The sequence below is a fragment of the Vulpes vulpes genome, chromosome 8 (genome assembly GCF_048418805.1).
Source record: "Vulpes vulpes isolate BD-2025 chromosome 8, VulVul3, whole genome shotgun sequence".
Lineage (NCBI taxonomy): Eukaryota > Metazoa > Chordata > Mammalia > Carnivora > Canidae > Vulpes > Vulpes vulpes.
In genome coordinates this window covers 96,248,831-96,269,758 of record NC_132787.1, presented here as the reverse complement: position 1 = coordinate 96,269,758, position 20,928 = coordinate 96,248,831, and the positions used below count along the sequence as shown (strand labels likewise).

Sequence of the window (20,928 nt, the reverse complement as noted above, 5' to 3'; positions counted from 1 at the left end):
CATTTACTCATGAGAGATACACACATAGAGAGAGAGGCAGAAACACAGGCAGAGGGAGAAGCAGGCTCCATGCAGGGAGCCCGACGTGGGACTCGATCCCGGGTCTCCAGGATCACTCCCTGGGCTGAAGGTGGTGCTAAACCGCTGAGCCACCTGGGCTGCCCAACACTGTTTGTACTTTAAAGGACACCATCAAGAAAGTGAAAAGACAATGCACAGAATAAAAATATATATATATCCCATAGGATCTAGCATCTAGAACATAAAGAACTCTACAACTCAACAATAAAAAGACAAAAATTTCATTAAAAATGGGCAAAAGGGGCACCTAGGTGGCACAGTTGGTTAAGCATCCGATTCTTGGGCTCCACATGCTCAGCTTAGACTCTGCTTGAGTTTCTCTCCCACTCTCTCTCTGCTCCTCACTCCCTTGCTTGTGCTCTCTCTCTCTCCCTCTTTGTCTAAAATAAATAAATCAATCTTTAAAAAAAATAAAAATGGGCAAAGGATTTGGACAGGCCTTACTCTAAAGAAAAAGTACAGATGGTAAATGTGTGAAAAGATGCTCAACATCATTTCATTAGTCACCAAAGAAATGCAATCAAAACCACAGTGTCATACCACATCACCCCTAATAGGATGGCTACAAGAAAAAAGATGAACAAAAGCCAGTGTTGACAGGGATGCAGGGAAACTGAAACCTTCATACATCGTGGGTAGCATTGGAAATTGGTACAGGTACTTTGGAAAACAGTTTGACACTTGCTCAAATGTTAAATATACAGTTACTGCATTTATCCAGCATTTCCATTTGTAGGCGCAAACCCCAAAAAAGTGAAAACAGAAGTCCACACAAAACTTTATGTGAATGTGTACAGCCTCACTGTTCATGATAACCAAAGGGTAGAAACAATTTGCACAGTCATCAACTGATGAATGGAAAACCAAAATATGCTATCAGCATAAAATGAGTATTATTGATCAATAATGAAGTAGTGCTGTATGCTACAACATGAATGAACCCTGGACACATTATGCTAAATCAAAGAAGCAAGTCACAAAAGGTCACATACTGTATAATTCCTTTTATGTTAAATGTCCATAATAGGCAAATACATTGAGAGAAAAAGTAGATTAGTGGTTGTCAGGGACTGGGGAGAGGTAGAAATGGGTAGAGATGGGCATGGGGTTTCTCTGAGGTGACGAAAATATTTTAAAGTCAGTTGTCATGGTTGCACTACTCTGAGAATATACTAAAAGACAACCACTGAATTGTGCACTTTAAGAGAGTGAGTTTTATGGCATTTTAATAATAGCAAAATTAGCCTATTTAAAAAAATTGGTATTCACAGATATTGAAAGTTTTATAACCTATTCTATATATTTGAGAAGAAATATTGAACATATTAAATAGAGTTAGGGAAGATATAAGAAAGACTCATGCCAAACTTCTAGAGATGAAAAATACACTGTATGGGATAATGGCAGAGTAGACATCATAAAGGAAAAGTTAGTGAATTGAAGACAGAGCAACAGAAACTATTAAAAAAAAAAAAAACCCACAGAAAAGAACTTGGGGTGGAGTGGGGGAAGAACAGAATATCAGTGGGCCACAAATGAACCTCAAAGTGGTGTCATATGTCATATGCCACATAACTGGAGTCTCTGAAGAAGGGAGGTACAGAAAAATATCTTAAAAATATTAAAATATTAAAACTATAAACTCACGAATCCAAGAAGCTCAAAGAATCACAAAGCACAAGAACCATGAAGAAAAGTATACCAAAGTACATAATGAATTGCTTAAAATGAGTGATAAAGAGAAAAATCTTAAAAGTAGATAAAAATGATTTACAGTTTGACCCTTTTACAACATAGGTTTAAAGTGTGTGAGTCCACTTATACATGGATTCCTTTTGATAAATACAGGATAGTACCATAAATGTATTTTCTCTTCCTTATTATTTTCTTAATAATGTTTTCTTTTTTCTAGCTTACTTTATTGTAAGAATACAGTATATAATACATACAATATATACAATATGTGTTAATTGTTTATATTATTGGTAAGGCTTCTGATCAACAGTAGGATATTAATAGTTAAATTTGGGGGGAATCAAAAGTTATACACAGATTTTTAAAGGCATGGTGGGGAGTTGTGCCCCTGTCCCTCACATCGTTCAAGGGTCAACTGCATTACATACAGAGGAACCAAGACATAAAAAGACAGCAGGTTTCTTCTTTAAATGATGTAACTAGGAGACAGTGGAGGAACATTTCTAAAGCAATGAAAGGGGAAAAACAACAACAACAACAACAACAACCCTGCCAATCTAGAATTCTACAGTCAGTGAAAAAAGCTTTCAAAAGTGGAGACAAAATACATTTTCAGACATACAAAACTGAAAGAATTAACTATTAGTGGAACTTCAAGAAATGTTATGAAAAAAAGAAATGTTATGGAAAATACTTAAAGCAAAAAGATGATAATCTGATACAATTGTGTCTACACAGAGATAAAGGACACCAGAAATAGTAATTATGTGGGTAAATTTAAAATACATTACTCTATTATTTATACCTCTTTATAAGACAATTGACTGTTTAAAGCAAAATAATAATAACATGTCAAATAAGTAAAATACATGACAGAAGTGTCCATGCTAGGAGAGAGAAAGGGCTTACTGTTAACTTTTTAGTATACAGATGACAGTATCATCTGAAGACTGTAAAAGTGGTAGAGTATCATATTAAAACAAAAAATGATTAATAAGTCGACAAATGAGATAAAATGTATCATAAAAAATACCCAATTGATTTATAGGAAGGTAGGAAAAGAAGTAAAAATGGGACAAAGAACATAAGAGACAAATAGAAAATATGTATCAAGATTACAGATTTAAGCCATCCCAGTTTGTAACTACATTAAGTTTAAATTGTTTCAACATTCAAATTAAAAGGCAGAGCTGGTAAGAAAGCAAGATTCAACATTTGCTGCCTGCAAAAAATGGACCTTACCTATAAAGACTAAAAGTTAAAAAATGGAAAAAGATATGTCATGCTAACATGAGTCAAAAGAGAGGTGGAATGATTATATTAATATCATAAAAAATGAGTTTCAGAGCCAAGAATATTACCATAGATAAAGGGTCAGTTCATCAGGAAGGTGTAAGTCCTAAATGTTTATGCACCTAGTAAGTTTGAACTTCAAAATATGTGAAGTAAAAGCTAATAGAAATACAAAAAGAAATAGACAAATCCATAAATAGTAGTGAGAGATTTTGACACTCATCTTCTAATAATTGATAGAATAGTTAGAAAATCAATAAAATCAGAAAATGATACCATCAATCAACTTGACTTAAGTGATATCTATAGAACAGTCTTACTAACAAGTACAGAACATACATTCTTTTCAAGTATCCACAGAGCATTTCTCAAGTCAAACCATATCCTGATCCATAAAACATGTATCATGTCATTTAAACAATTAAAATCATACAAAATATGTTCTCTGGCCATAATGGAACCAAATTAGCGATCCATAACAGAAAGATATCTGGAAAATCATCAAAAATGTAGAAATGGGTAGGAAATATCAGAAAGGGAGACAGAACATGAAGACTCCTAACTCTGGGAAATGAACTAGGGGTGGTGTAAGGGGAGGAGGGCGGGGGGTGGGGGTGAATGGGTGACGGGCACTGAAGGGGGCACTTGACGGGATGAGCACTGGGTGTTATTCTGTATGTTGGCAACTGAACACCAATAAAAAATAAATTTATTATTAAAAAAATGTAGAAATGAAATGATCCATTTCTTAATAAACCCCTGGGTCAAAGAAGAAATCTAAAGGGAAATAAAAGAGCACTGTGAGGTGAATAAAAATAAAAACACAACATATCATAATTTGTGGGACATGATCACAGCAGTATTTAGAAAGCAATTTATAAAGCTTTAACACCTATTTTAGAAATGGAAAAAGATCTCAAATGAATGACCTCAGTTTCACTGTAAAAAACTAGAAAGAGAAAATTAACTCCAAAGTAGGCAGAATAAAGTAAGTAATAATATTCATAGCAAAAATTAATGAAATAGGAGGCAGAAAAACAATTGAGAAAATAAATGAAACCAAGAACAAGTTTAGTAAAATTTATAAGCCTTTAGGCAGCCCGATCAGGAAAAAAAAATACAAGAGAAGACATGAGACATAAAACATTAGTATCAGGAAAGAGAAGTGATACCTTACAGATGTTACTGATGCCAAAGGATAATCAGGTAATTTTGTAAACAGCTTTATGCTAAGAAATTCAACAAGCGATAAAATGAACAGAATCACAAATCTTAAGCTTACTTGAAAACAAACAGCTTGAAAAGTCTTTTATTTATTAAAGGCATTAAATTTGTGATTTAAAGCCTTTTCATAAAGAAAACTCCAGGGCAAGAGGACTTCATTGGTCTATTCTACTCAACATTTAAGGAAAAAATAATATTGATTCTATATAAACTCTTCCAGAAATGACTACGCATATAAGGATACTGGATTTTTGACACAGGTAGCATTTAAGAGCAGCAGAAAACAGAGGGCAAGTGACACAATACTATTTGCCCTTCTACAGTCTCCTCTCTTTTGAGTGCAGGTGGCACCTGTGAATCTGATGACGTATTACCCCCATGATGAGATTACATCATAGAGCAGAGATGACTTTAATCACACACATCCTTCAAAATCTGAGTTTTCCTCTGGCTGGTGGGAGAAGAGGAAGTCAGAGATTCAAAGTGCTAAGAGGACTAGAAGTTTCACTGCTGGTTTGAAGCTGGAGATCACGTGGAAAGGAACAGAGAGTGACTTCTAGGAGCTGAGAGGGATCCCTGGCTCATAGTGAGCAAGACAGTGGGGACCTCAGTCATAAGGCCACATAAAATGGACTCTTGCCAACAACCCGAATGAGCTCAGAAGTGGATTTTTGGAAATGCAGGGCCTTAAGGGAGCTTTCTGAGATCCAGGCAACCGTGACTCTTGAGCTGGGTGTGTGTTATATGGGAGTTTACTTTGGGATAATTCATGGAGGTAAAAACATTTATGTTTTAATCAATTTTCTGTAGTGTTATTCCAAAATTAGGAGCAACTTAAAAATGCAAATCACTTGTAAGGAATTTTATATTTCCAAGAGTAAAATTTCTTATCAGAGAATGTACCTTTATTTCTATTCTTTTTTTTCCCTGATAATTTCTGATCTAAGTATACTTTTTTTTTTTTTTTTTAAAGAAAGTAACATACCAGTTTCCCTTCCAGTAATTGCTCCAAGGAAGCCATCTTTTTCATTCCTCAGAAATGCTCGTAATACAACACAGTGGTCAGAAATAATAATACCAAATGGACATGTAATTTCCTAAGGGGAAAACACATTTCTCTTGGCAATGATTGTCAACAGCATTCTCGGAAACCCAGCAGAATTCAGAGTTTCAAGCACCACAGTGAGGGAAATATCCAGGAGCAAGAGTAATGGAAACAAAAACATGAACATGAAGGAAAGAGAATGACTTACAAGAATGGGAATTGTTTACTTGCTTTTTTTCCATTACAAATCTCAATACAGGTACAAAGAAAACTCACTGAGGAGTCTAATATACTATACTTTGCTACTATATCTTCTGAAACCTGCTCATTGTTCAAGTATCACTACAGCACTTCACCTCACAGGAGAGTGGCTAAGGGGATGAAAGGAGTGGGGGCTGACATTGGAAGACAGAAGGATTTTCATCTCACAAGTCAGATGGCATCATTAAGTTCTCCAAGTATATGTAATCTACAATGGAGAATTGCCTTCTATTGAATTCCATCACCTATTTTGATGCTATTCCGTCCTTCTGGAAAAATCCCAACTCATCTTCAAGTCAAATTCAGTAGTCTTACTCTCTGTTCCTGACCCAAGGGAGAACTGATTTCTCCTCTATCTGTTCTCATGAAAGCCCTAACTCTGAGAGATTAAAATTCTTCACATTTGTCTCCCTGACCATGCTGGAAGTTAACTTAAAGGCAAGAGCTTTATTTATTATTCTTTCCAGGGCTTATCTGAGTACTTGGTTCATGGCAGGTATCCGTAAGGGTGTTAAATAAGATTAGAAGGGACTGAGCTGGTGTTGTTTTTTGGAAGAGTTGTAGGGGGGCTGTGGTCGGGAGGAAAAACCTGTTGCTTTCCTGGAAGTGGTGCAAAGCTGATGTTACAGGGGAGCCCAGAACTGGGGGCAGAAACACAATCACACTGGTGAGCCAAGGAGGGATGTACTGGTACAAACCGGGACAGATCCCTGCAGGTAAGAGGGAGAGTCTAAGGGTTTTTGTTGAAACTGGCCAAAAATTAGGTCTCCCAAAGCACTCGTCTCAGCAGTGAGGGAAAATGCAGAGGGAAGTAAAACAACAATGAGTGATGCAACAAGAAGTCTGGGGGAGATGCACAGATACTTTTTTGAGGTAGAAGTTGGGGACTGGAAGCCAAGTTGTCCTGCTAGTTTGCTGACAGGTAATCCAATGCCTCCTGTAGGGTTCCACAGTAGAATGCCTCTTTGATTTTACCATTATTTTCGTTATTATAACCATCCATTTAGTCTGCAAATGGATCACCTTATCTCTGTGACACTGAGTTCACCAAAGGGAAAAACACAACTCAAGGTGTATGATTTTTTTTTTTAGAAGAAAATAATACAACTTCTTAGAATAGCAGGATAACATACACATACAAATTTCTTTAGAAAGCTATAGTAAAGCTTTCATTGAGTCATTTAATTTTAAACTAGAGATGGTATTCTAGTATTGTATCCAATCATTACCTTTTATCCTAAATCCTAATACTGACCATGTACACACACACAAAACTTCTCTGTCATGCTGCATTTCAGGCTAGATTTCTAAGAATTATTAAAGTTGCAGTTGCCTTTTAACAACAGATTTTTTCTAAGCTACACCATAAATAAGAGAATAGGTAGCATGGGAGTCTGGTTTTGTCTTACTCAAAAAATTTTTCTGAGATTGAGTTAAAAATATTTTGAGAATAAATGTGTGATTCTTTAGTAAAGGTTTTGTGTCAGTTCATTGAAGAGTTCATTTCATATCACTGTATGTGTTTAAAATAGTTATTTCTAAAAAAAATTTAAAAAAAAAGTTATTTCTACACAGATCAAGGAAAGGAAAGATAACACAAGTTTTTTTTTTTTTTTACAAGAATGTATGCAATAAAGTAATACAACCTACCAGGAATGCCCTTTGTCTCTGCACTATGTTTTTCTAGTTAGGTAACTGAAAGGAATTAAAACATCAATTTGGCCTAACTAACGAAAAGACCCTAGAATATTTTTTAAAGTTAATTATCTTGACCTGTGATACTGCTAACCTAAAATATATTTGCTTTTAGCTTTGATCAGGAAATCCAATTTAGCTGTCTCAGTGAAAAGCCTATTCCTTATGAAGTAGAAGAACATCTATTATAAAGAAAATATGTAGTAGCAAACATTCCAGAATTAAAATTAAAGTAAAAAACCCCATATATTTTCTTTAAAAACAACATTTAAAACAATATAATTATGTAAATTGATCTGATGGACACTGTGGTAAAGTTTATAAAATATGCTAATTGAATTAGGGCTACTCTCTGAATGCCAGATAGGAACTGATGTTTCACTCACTCAATCTGGGGAAGAAGGCTAATACATGGACTCCCAGCCCAAAGAAAGTGCCATCTTTGCCAAAAGGGCAACAGCATTTGAAATACTTGAATATTTTGGTTCCTTGAATTTTTCGGACCTTACTACAACAAAAAAATATGTGTATAAACTAAAGGATACAGAAAATCAGTGTCTATCTAGATAGGGCAGGATTTATTATCCACTATTTAGACTAGCAAACTTCCTCCATTTGTTTCTGTAAGATTTCTACTGAAGCACAGACATTACATAATGTGCAAACACCGTAAGGCCTACTAAAAGTCAAGCTGGCATGTTAAAGGTCGCTGTCTGGGTGACAGTAAAGCCAGGGAAACAGGTCTGCAGGGATGTCACAGATGTTACAGACCACTGAGAATAATCTTGGACCCCGCTTTTTCCTCTTGATTAGCCCTCTCTTTGTGTAACCCAAAAATCATACTTCCGATTCAAGTGGGTTGGTTTGAACACTGATTTACCTTTACCATTCATGAGATACAAGCTTGGGAGGAGGCCACTATTATCTGCAAAAGCCATGGTCTTATGAGTATTGGTCTCTCTCAGCTGGGACCATCTTCCTTTTGTAGTAAGCAAGGTGATGGGAATCACCTAAGGGATAGCCAGGGCAAGCCTGGGCAGAGGCAGTTTCTGTGGTACTTGTTGCAAGAGGATACAAGGGTGATGTGGGATCCCAAGGGGACAGGTAGCAAGGTAGCAAGAGGCTTGCTAGGATGGTTGAAATGCTTGGTTAAGGATCAGCCTAGGGTGACTACTGGGAGATTTAATTAAGACCCAAATAGACAATGAACCAAGGGTCCAAAGAAAAAAGACAAGTAATTCTCGCCTGCCTTCCCCTTACTCAAGGTTATACAGACTGAGTGGGAAATATGGGAAAAAAAGAGACCACTGAAGTACTGCTTACATCAGAAGGCCAGATCTAGAACAAAGACAAAAGAAAAGCAGAGAAGCAAGGATGGCAGAAATAGGAAAGCTGTGCTCTAAAAGTTTGTTTGGACTTTGGATGTTTGGAACAGATATGAAGCAAGGTAGCTGAGAGCTCAGTTTACTTTAGAGTGTAATTTGCACATAGTATAACTCTACAGTGCTTGTGCAGAAAAGGAATCCCAGGGTCCCCAAGGAGCAATGTGGCTAGAACGCTTTGGTTTTCTTGAGCCAGGGAAGGTAGAGTGTCATCCAAACTGTCTTGTTTCTTGATGCTTGCACTTGGGGCCACTGGAAGACATAGTAGGAGGTCAATCACTATAGCTGAAAGGAAGATTCCTAACCTTCAAGGACAGCTTATGTAGCCCACTTCTCTAAGAGGGTGCTTAGAACTCTGCTGTAGAAAAACTGGAAAACATCTTTATATAATTACCTCTTTTAGTTAAAAACATTAAACACTTGACTATATCTCATATGTGTTACACAGCCACTAAACATATATAGAAAAACAAAAAAAACTTTCGTATACTCTGTGTCCTGGTATGGCTTTAGAAAATATTTCTAAAGAGGTATAAGAAAAGCACAGATAGTTTGATAATCAGTTAGTTTGATAGTTTGCACAGATAGTTTGATAATCAGGCATTCCTATCTAATGCCTATCAGAAACTCAGATGTTTTGAGTGAAGTGTTCTATAAATATCTATTAAGTCCTGTTGGTTGATACTGTGGTTCAATTCTTCTGTATCTTTGCTAATTTTCTGTCTTGTTCCTTCAACTGTTGAGAGAGGTGTTCTTAAGTATCTAACTATAATTGTGGATTTGTCCATTACTTCTTTCAGTTCTATCAGTCTTGCTTCATATATTTTGCAACTCTCTTGTTTGGTGTACACGTTTAGGATTGCTATGTCTTCTATCTTCTTGGTAGACTGAACTTCTTATTGTTATTATGCAGTGTCCCTCTCTGTCCCTTGTAATTTTCTTTGCTCTAAAGTCTACTTTATCTGATTTTAAGACAGACATTCCTGGTTCCTCTTGATTAATGTTTACATAATGTATCTCTTTCCATTTTTTTACTTTCAATCTACCTGTATAATTATGTTTGAACTGAAGGCAGCATATACTTAGGTAATGTTTTTAATCCACTCTGTCAATCTTTGTCTTTTAATTGGTGTATTTTGACCATTTCCATGTAAAGTAATTATTGATATGTTAGAAGAGCTTGTACGCCATTTTATTACTTGTTTTCTCTTCATTCTGCTTTTCTTTGTTTGTTTTCTGTGTTTTTTTCCTCTTTTGTGTGTGTGTGTGTGTGTGTGTGTGTGTGTGTTTTCTCTTGCCCTTCTACACGTTACTGAATATGCAGGGGTTTTGGTACTTAGTAGGAAAAAGTACATCCATTCCATCCTTCTGGAAGCAGAATTCCTTGTAGGAAAATGGAATCTCTAATTGGAAAATGCTTTTTATAATTCCTTCTATCGGGTAAAAAGAAAAATGCCCAAAGGAAAAAGAAACTGTAAAGGGAAATAAAATGATTTACTGAAGCATATGTGGAGTAATTTTATATTTTTTAAAAAATATTTTTTATTTAGTTATTCATGAGAGACACACACACAGAGAGGCAGAGACACAGGCAGAGGAGGAAGCAGGCTCCATGCGGGGAGCCTCATGTGGGATTCGTTCCTGGGACTCCAGGATCATGCCCTGGGCCGAAGGCAGGTGCTAACCACTGAGTCACCCAAGGATCCCCAATTTTATTTATGTTTGCCAGAATTTCAAGTGACTTCCATTTGGTCTCAAATAATTTCCAAAGATATATTGGCCCTTAGAGATCATCTAGTCTAACTTTTGGTCTGATCAATGTCCAAGAACCAGACAGCAGAAGGGTTTCTGACATGTAGACAATGCCCTTCTCACTTAGGCCATCTCTTTCTATGATAGGAAGGAAGGATATGGGGTTGGATTAGGTCTTTAAGGGACCTCTCCAACTTCAGTTTTTGTGATTTTTATAACTTCCCTGAATCTTGCTTCCTTTCTTCCTTTCTCCTCTTCTTCCATTGCTATGCTAGGGTATACTAAAAGAATGGGGGTTGGAGAGAGCATGGAACAGACAAAAATCCACAAATAAATAAAAGATAATGAACTTTTGGGAGTCCTGCCTTTATAACTGACTGGGGCAAAAAGATGACAATAGCAGCTATGGTAAAAGGAATCTTTAGTATAGTGGTAGACTGCCAAAGTCTGAACGCTACCCACTAGTTGTATGACTGTGCAAATCATATAACTTCTTTATAGCTCTGTATTTTCACCTGTAAAATGAGGACAGAAAAATATCCAAAACAGATTAGTTCTGAGGACTACAAGTAAATACCCAGAATGGTGCCATTAGCTGCTGCTGCAATTGTTGTTATATCATTCACTGGAGGCTTATTATAAATAAAATATTATATAGACACTTTGCATATATTATCATGTTTCATCTTACAATAACCTTTTGAGGTATAGATTAAGAAGGGATCATTTTATTATGAAAATAATTGATAAATAGTCTATAAATTAGTATTAACTAAAAAGGTAGCTTACATTTAAAAACAAAAATCGAAGCCAAAAACTATAGTAGCAAATATTCCCTGGCACATTCAGAAAATATAATCAGTACAATGACTGTTATTAATTACTTTTGTCATTTAAACTCCTCCAAAAACATGTAAAAGGGAAAATAAAAGCATTGCTTATTCACTCTATGGGAGTATTGAGCCTGGTTTCCTTGGCTGGTTTCTCCTAAGTTCTTACAATGGACTAACAAGGTGTACTCTGGATTCCTATAGAGTCCATATGTACTATATATAGAATTCTCTCCCACCATCTGGCAGCTACAGTGGAGAATCAGAAGGATAAGTTTTTAAATCAAAGCCTGATGAAAATGAAAATGAAAGCCTCTATGTCTGTTTTTATTTTATGTCTAGTTTTAAGCTTTTAGGAGAAAAATATTTCCTTGCTCGATATTCACTCACTGTCTGAGGTAATTCTGCATTGTGATACAAGAATAAACCTATCCATTTAATTTTTATTTCTTTCATTTATGTATTTTTTAGAATTTTATTTAAATTCCAGCTAGTTAATGTATAGCATATTATTAGCTTCAGGGGTAGAATTTAGTGTTTAATCAGGTACATATAACACCCAGGGCTCATTATGTCAAGTGCCCTCCTTAGGGCCCCATCACCCAGTTACCCCATCCCCTCACCCACCTCCCCTCCAGCAACCCTGAATTTGCTTCCTATAGTTAATATTTTAAAAATTAAGTTAAGAGTCTCTTATGGTTTATCTCCCTCTCTTTATCTATTTATCTTCCCTCCCTTCCCCTATGTTCATCAGTTTCGTTTCTTAAATTCCACATATGAGTGAAATCATATGGTATTTGTCTTTCTCTGACTGACTTATTTAATACATTTTAGTTCCATCCACGTCATTGCAAATGGCAAGATTTCATTCTTTAAATCAATGCACAGAAGTCTGTTGCACTTCTATATACCAATAATGAAGCAGCAGAAAGAGAAATCAAGGAATTTATCCCCATTTACAATTGTACCAAAAACTATAAGATACCTAGGAATAAACCCTGAGCCAAAGAGGTAAGAGATCTGTACTCTGAAAACTACAGAACATGTATGAAAGAAATTGAGGAAGACACAAAGAAATGGAAAAAACATATACCTTTTAAAATGTGCTTACCAAGGCAGAAAGGTTCTAATATGTTTAGGACCGAAAATTCGCTCTGCAGGTTCATCATTTGAAGAGCAATTCTGATAACAAAGGACTTGATTTTCTCAGGCCATGGTTTAAGTAGAAGGTAGGCAAAAACATAGAGAGCATATCGAAGCCAGCACAGGAGTGGAGTGGCGATCCTGCCATTCGGTGACTCAGACATTCGCTCAATTGTTGGAAAGAGCAGAAAGGAGCGAATTATCTATAATAAAAAACATACTTTGATGAGAAGTTTTCTTAAGGGATAACCCTCCGTTTTATTGTTTCTTCTATATAGTACAGTACAGGACAAATGACAGGGCTTCAGAATACAACTAAAGATCTGCTGCAAATGAAAAAAACTACCATCAGCTGTCTTCTCAGTGCACAAGCAATCTGGGGGAGGCATAGGATGTCCCCTTGAGTTACTGGGGTTAATATTCAGGGTGAGGAACAAATCAGATTCCTAGATAACTTCCTGATTGTGACAGCAATTCACAATCCTTTCGAAAGACCACCAAAATTAGGCATTCACGTTCCATTCTAATAGTTATACCACCACACTGACTAGTGATACCAGAAGAAATCAGAACTACATAAAGAACTCTGGTTCTGGTCATTTCTCTTGTTAATTATATGTGGGGATAGTCCACTCTTGATAAGCTTCTCTATTCCTTACTCTTACCAATAAAAGATAATCTTTAATAGGATCAAACATATTTCTAACACCTGATTTAACCTTAGTAAAATGCAGGCTAGAAACAAGGAAAGCTGGGAATCTCTACCTTTAAGGGAAAATGTTCAAGGACAAAAATATAATTTCAACTGAATTCATCAGGATATCAGGAAATATATTTTAATAATACTCCACAAGAAAGAAGAGCATTGCTAAAGCATTTTAAATTTACCATTAGCTACCACATCAATATTTTAAAAATTCATAGATAAAAATAATTTCTATTGTTCTGGATCCAGAAACAAAACACTGTTCTTCCAATCCCAATTCCAACCTCTGCTCACCTCTTAGGTAACTCCTATTTTGCCTTCCTTACTTTGCTTTACATGAATACTTATCATTTCTTAATACTATAATCACTTCCTTATCTTGCTTTATATTAATAGTTATTGTCCTGCAGTTGACTGAATTGTGACTCTCCTGAAATCATAAGTTGAAGCCCTAACTCCCGATATGATTATATGGAGAGAGAAAGAAGGTCACAGAGTGGGGCTCCAATAGGTGGGATTAGTATTCTTATAAGGAGATTCACCAGAGAATGAATCTCTTCTCAAGAGGTGGCTCTCTCTTCCCAAGCACACACAAAGAGGTCTGGTGAACACACAATGGAGAAGACAGCCACCCACAGGCCAAGAAGCCTCCCCAGAAACTGACCATCTGGGCAAGCTGATCTTGGACTTTCAGCCTCCAGAACTGAGAAAATGTCAGTTGTTGAAGCCCCTTAGTCTATGGTATTTTGTTATGGCCGTTCAAGCAGACTAATTACATATTCCTTAATACGATAGTTAAATCTTTTCTGTGAATGAATTTTGTATAAATGCAATCAACAGTATGTTTTTGTGTTTTACTTCCTTCACTCAACACTGTTTATAAGATTCGTCCATGTTGATATATGTAGCAACAGCTTATTATCTTGGCTATGTAGTTTTCCACTGTATGAACATACTGCTATTTATTTTACTGATACTATGGACATTTTTATACATGCCTCTTGGTCGCATGTACTTCTGTTGATGATATCACTCAAAGTAGAAATACTGTATCATATGGTATGTATAAGTTCAGCTTTATTTATTTTTGAAAATTTATTTATTAATGAGAGATACAGAGAGAGAGAGAGAGAGAGGCAGAGACATAGACAGAGGGAGAAGCAGGCTCCATGCAGGGAACCTGACGTGGGACTCGATCCCGGGTCTCCAGGATCAGGCCCTGGGCTGAAGGCAGGCGCTAAACTGCTGAGCCACCAGGGCTGCCCGAAGTTCAGCTTTAGTAGATAATTCCAAATAGTTTCCCAAAGTAGCTGTAAGAACGTACCCCCATACCAACAGACATGAGAATTCATGCTGTTACATACCTGCACTACATTTGGTTATGGCAAACTTTGTAATTTTGACTAACCTCATGAATAGCGGTATTTCACTATGGCTTTGTGTTTCTCTGATGACCGGCAAGGTTGAACAGCTTTTATGTTTATGTTTTCTATATCCCTTGAAGTGCTTATTCAAGTCTCTTGCATGCTTTTCTGTTAGGCTGCTTATCACTTTCTCTTCTTGACTTGTAGTTTTTTAATTTAATTTATTTTATTTTATTCTAGGTACTCGTCTTTTGTCATGTTGCAATCCTTGGTTTGCCTGTTATTTTTCTGATATTTTTCTTAATGGACATAAGTTCTTAAGTTTGATGGAAGCGAATTTAAATCTTTTCTTTTATACTTATTCTTTGTGCGTAGTTTGAAAAATTCTTGTCCAACCTCAAATCATGAAGATACTACTTTTCTCATTCAAAATGCTTCTTTAGAAATTAGGTAAAGCTACCTTTTAACTGAGTCTGTGAGTCTGTTCCTTTGATTTGAGGTACCGGTGATTTGCCATTTCCCTTATGTATTTATATTCCTACTTCTGGAGGAACTGAGTGCAGTTTTCCTGGTAGAACTGACAGTACAGTACAGGTTTTTGTGGACTCTCATCCTCTACCATTGACAATCCTTTTCTGTAGTAACCTGTAGGGATGGCATTGCTCAAATGTTCAAGTTGATCTGTAATTCTCACTGATACACAGTCTCTCTAATAAAGAACAAGGACTTGAGGGTAGAACTATGGAGGACTTTTTTCTTTCTAATCATCTTTGTTTTTCCTTGGTCCTGTCAGCTGAGTGCTGAGCCATTTCTTATAGACTTCCTTTTCTCTCAACAGTAGCCAAGATATTGTAGCTGTTTCTTTCTTGGTCACAATAATTTGACTTCTACTAGGTCTCCTCCTCTGTCACATAAGTAAGAATGTGCTGTTCCTTGTGGTCTTGGTGGTAAATAAGACATTCTTTGGGAGTAGGGAGCCATCGCCTCTTCTGATGATTTTTTTAAAAATGCTGCTTTGGCAACTTTAATGCAAAACGCTCATAATGTGCTTTTGGAATGAATGTAGGGTTTCAGTTAGAATAGCGGAGTTTCTGCCACCTTGGTTGGCATCTTCTTAAGTACAAAGCAGAGAAGATGCTAGATGGACTGTGTGTGCTTAATAAAGGCATCCATGAAAACAAACAAACAAACAAAAAAAAAACAAAAAAAAAAAAATAAAGGCATCCATGGGGACTTGTGATTCAGATGACGGTGGACTCCAGAGCATCAGGGATGATCCAGAATCTTCCAGTCAGAGCCAGCTGCCTATTTGGCAATGGGTTTACACAAAGATTATATATCAAGATTCACATAAAGGTTATGGAATCTCAGTGAAGTCTAACTAATCAAGAAAAGTCAGTTAAAGGAATTACCTTCCCTGGACACCACTTTCACCATGAATTCCAACTCATTGTATTCAAACACGGACAGAGAAGGAATGAGGTCAGTTCTGGAATCCCAGGACTCTTCTGTTATTCAGTCTTCTTCCCCTCTGGTCCTGATTTCACCGTAATCAACACAGGGTGAGGACAGAGGCTAAGCAGGATGTGAAGCACCAGCATCATAAGTGCAGTCCTCTGCCATTGCAGGAGGCGCCTGCAAAGAATCCAACAACTTTCTAGGGTCTCTGAGCCCTTGAACAGGCTTACCCTGCTCTCATATTCAGTGAATAGTGGTATGCCGCTACTTCACCTTTGCCTTTCTGTCCAAAGACAGTCTTTGGGACCGCGGCCAATGGCTCAAAGTCAAATGTGACTGCTGTCACTCTTGGAGACGTGGAATATCCCCTTCAGACTGACAAAAATTAAGAAGTCTAACAATACCAAGTGTTAAAGATGTGGATCAATGAGAACTCTTACACAATGTGGCAATAATAACTATTACACTTTCCTCCTCTGTTTTTGAAAGTAGAGGCACTTTAGTAGGTGCCTGGAACTTACGCAGAAAGTAAATTTTTATCATTTTGTTGAATGTTAATAGTTTAATTAGGGGATCTGGCATTTCACTTGGATACCAAGCAGCATGCTTTAAGAGTCTGAGAGGTAGAAATGATGAATTCTCTCAGCAACAGGAATGGTGTTAGAATGAACCACGAATTTTATACCTTCAAATTCAGAAGTCTTTCCCTCTCTTTTGGGTAGCTCTAACATCTGAGTCCTTTTATTCCTTTAAGTGCTACCAATGTTCTATTGGACTTAACAAGACTTGAGAGATTCAAACAGGTGGGTTTACACACAGCAATCTTTGGTGCTGGGAGAGGCTGGGTTTCTCATTGCCCTGCTGAGGCCTCCCAGCCGAAGGTCCAAGAAGGAGAGCTGCTTTCCCCAACCACAGGAAAAGTTCTCCCTTGAGGCTGGATGCAGGTGTGTTAGCAGCTGTCGTGGCCGCACAGGATAAGATGAAGGAACTGACTTCTTGGCTTCAGATGGGCTCTCATTCACCAGTCGCACCAGGAGCCACAAGAACATGCCACGCCGAGGGAGCCGGGTGGGCCACAGTCCGCAGGCACGGCAGGCTCCCTGGCAGCCAGCATTCTTTAATAAGATTTCCAACAGCTCTGTGATCTAGTCTTCCATACTTTCATTTATAACCTACCTGAAACTGATTGTTATGTGTGCCATGAAATATGGGTCTAATTCAATTTCTTTCCATATGGAAACTCAATTGTCCCAGAGCTGTTAACTGTAAAGGCTTCTTCCTGGCTTTTCTGCAGTGACACTCATGGTGTGAATCCCATGTAGATGTGAATGGTTTCTTATCAGGGTTCTCTGACCCACTCTACTGGCATACCTCTCTAACTCTGTGCCAAGAGTACCGTGTCTTATTTACTAAAGCTTCATAAGATATTTTGATATTTGGGATAGTAAGTTAAACCCCATCATGTTGCTCCTCAAAAATGCCTGGGGTATTTTTGGCTCTTTGCAATTCTGTAAACATTTTGGAATTGGCTATTTGACTTCTACATGAATCTCACTGAGATTCTGATTGTACTAAATTTATAAATTAATTTGAGAAGTAGTATCTTTAAAATACTGAGTTTTCCAATCTGAGAACATAGGGATAGTTCTCCTTCATGTCTCTAAAAATGTTCATACATTTTATGTGTAGTCATTTTGCGTAACTTTTGTCAGATTATTAGGTACTTATTATTTTAATGCTGTTGTAAACAGGCTATTTTAAAATTTTCACTAAATGGTTGCTGCTTGTATATATGATATAAAAAATATTTACATGTTGATTTTGTGTCCAGCAAACTTATTAAAGTCCCTTAGTTTTAGTAAGTTGTCTGTAGATTCTTTGGATTTTCTAAGTACATAGTTATATCATTCATATATAATAACAAGGTTACTTCTTCCTTTCATATCCTTGTATCTTTTTTTCTTATATTACCTGAGCTAACCAAAACCTTACTACAACACTGACAGAAATAATTCTTGCTCCTGAATTAAAAAAATTTCTTTTCAATATAATCACAAAACATGATGTGTACTGATACACTTTGTTGGATTAAAAACATTTCCTCTATTCCTAGTTAATTGCTTTTTAAAATCATAAATGGATGCTGAATTTTATTAATTACCTTTTTTGTACCTATTGGGATGATTGTATGATTTTTTTCCCTTTCATTTACTAACATGGTAAACTATCAATTGATTTTCTAATGTGAAACTAACTTCAATCTCTGGACCACAGTAGTGATATTACCTCTTTCCTTCCTGATATTGACTGTTAGTACCTAACAGAGTAAACTTTTATAATTATGAAGGAATTCTCTTCATTTCTAATATGCTTTTTCCTTAGGGCTTATTTTAATATCAACATGGCTATACCAACTTTCTTTTGCCTAAAATTTATAAAACTTTTCCACCCTTTCAGATCCTATCTTTTTAAGGCCTTATATTTACAAGTTATATTTGGATTTTTTTCCTCTAATTTGACAATCTTTGTCTTTTAACTAATATGATTAATAGGTTTACTACCTTTTTATTTAAATCATTCCTAATATTTTGGAGCTAAATCTAAAATATAAACCTAAAATCTTACCTTGTTGCTTTTTATTTTTTATAGACCTTATTTTTTTCTTCTTTCTATCTTTTGCAATGAGAGAGACAAATAATTGATAGTAAGTATTAAATAACTGAGTAAACGATACAAAAAGTGATTAAAATATGTATGTAGGGATGCCTGAGTGGCTCAGCAGTTGAGCGTCTGCCTCCAGCTCAGGGCGTGATCCTGGGATATGGGATTGAGTTCCATATCCGGCTCCTTGCAGGGAGCCTACTTCTCCCTTTGCCTATGTCTCTGCCTCTCTCTCTGTGTGTCTCTCATGAATAAATAAATAAAATCTTTAAAAAAAAAGCATGTGTGTAAGTCACAAAAATGATTATAATTCTAAAGCAATTAGAGGACAATTTAAGGAATAACAACAAATAATAAAATAATTATTAACAACAATAATAACAGTATGCAAAAATGCATGTTAGTAAACTCAAGTCCATGGTGACATAGGGAAGAAATACAATAATGAAAGGAGACTAGGAATTGCTGGAAGTGGTGCTGTAGTTTAAATCGGGTGTTAAGGGAAGGCTAAAGAAAGATGACAGTTGTGCAGCCAGTCATGGAGTGAGCTGTAAGATATTTGGAAAAAAAGTATTTCTGGAAATGGAAGGGCAAGTCAAGTGCAAAGCCTGTAAGACAGATCCTAATTTGCTGTGTTGAGCAAAAGCACAGAGAACAGTATCGCTGGGGTGGTATGTGTGAAAGGAGAGCAGTTCATGTTGTGATCACAGGAGCAGCACGGGAGACAGAGGATGTAGGGTCTGGTAGGGCTTTGGGTTTTACTGTGAGTAGCTGAGAAGCTGTTGAAGGGTTTTGGAAGTAAGAGGGATCTGTTTGACTTCCATTTTAGTAGAATTATTATATTGTTGTATTGTTAATACTGCATTGTTAATACTGTCTCAAAAGGACTAAATCAGTGAAATTAGACAAGATAAAAAATGAGTAAATACTGGAAAGGTAAAATTACCATTAATTATGACTTATGTTTAAAACATTAAAAAAACCCACATATAAAAATAGCTACATACAAATGTAAGAAGAAACGTAGTGCACTTATCTAAAGAAAAGTTTAAAACACAAAGGGAATTCATTTCTTTGTTCTGTTACAAAAGAGATATAAATTTTCCCACTAAATTAATGGACCAATTCATTTCAATCCCAATTAAAATAGTAAAAGATGATTCTTATTTTGAAATTTAATGAATTCTTTTAATGTTCATTTGGAAAATGAAATGCACTAACCACCTAGGAATTCTGAAAAAGAAGAAAAAAAGATTAGCTCTCCTAAATATTGGACAAAGCTGTTTATCAGAAAAGGATCACATAGTTCAGTCGAACATAAAAGAGTCTCAAAACAAACCTGAATACCTGAGGAATTAAATTTATGATAAAGGCATCTATGGAGAAAAAAAGGAGTTATTCAATAAATGCAGTTGGGAAAACTGGAAAAAAAGAGTTACTTGGAGTAGCAAAGGACTGGAGACTAGAGTTCATAATGAAGAATGGCCCCACATATGGCAGTGCGCCTATACAATGGAATACTATATTACAATGAGATAACAGGTATATTTGCATGTGTTGACAATGAGGATGTACAAATTTTCTTTCTTCTTTGAAACCAGCTGGTTGGGACTGTGACTAAAAGGGAGTTAGCAAGCTTTAAAGGAGACATTCTATGGGTTTGGGCTCATATGCTCTTTGAGCTTTTATTTTTATTTATTTATTTTTTGGGGGCTTTTAATTCTGAAAACACAGAGGCAATTTTGCTTATTTTCAAGTTCTTCAACTGTGTCCTGGAGAATTAATGTCATTGGATAATGGAGTCTCCACCAACTGCAATTTTTCAGCTCTCAATCTTATTTTCTCCATATTAGTAAATAACCAAACCAACTACTATCAGGGATTTGACTAAAAAATAATTCCAGCAAATAATGTGAGATCAGTATATTTAATCTTAATAATCCCCTAAGCCTTCCATCATTTATAAAACAGCACTGTGGATGATAAAGGAAAATATTCAGAACTAGGACCCTCAAGTGCTACAAATTCTTAATTAGGAAAGTAAAACGATTATGTTCTGTTCTATCCTATTTGTAAAAGCAGAAAAAATATGTTAAATGGGAAAGCTAGAAAGAAATGTTTCTGTTTTTTCCCCTGGTCAACCCACAGTTAAACCAGAACAATCTTAATGAAAATTATCTGCAAGAAGTCTGGTGGTTTAGTCCTTATGATAACCCATTGATCATTCTAGTTCCAAGTTTATTCACTTCATAACAAGGGCTTCTTTGTGTTTATTAAAGTGTCCTTAAAAAATATAAAGTGTCCTTAAAAGATTTAGAGAATATAAATGGTTAATACA

General features: G+C 36.1%; 1 protein-coding gene across 10 annotated transcripts in view; it reads right to left on the bottom strand.

Moving 5' to 3' along the window:
• The window catches only part of LDAH (lipid droplet associated hydrolase), a 105,658-nt gene that overhangs the window by 19,126 nt on the left and 65,604 nt on the right, over nt 1-20,928 (bottom strand). For 8 of the 10 annotated variants that reach the window (XM_026014936.2, XM_026014938.2, XM_072767607.1 and 5 more), the window contains one exon: nt 12,370-12,604. The exons of the other annotated variants lie outside the window; for them this stretch is intronic. In XM_026014936.2, coding sequence (XP_025870721.1) covers nt 12,370-12,604 — 235 coding nt within the window. The remainder of the gene's footprint in view (nt 1-12,369; nt 12,605-20,928) is intronic. 10 annotated transcript variants of the gene reach the window in all.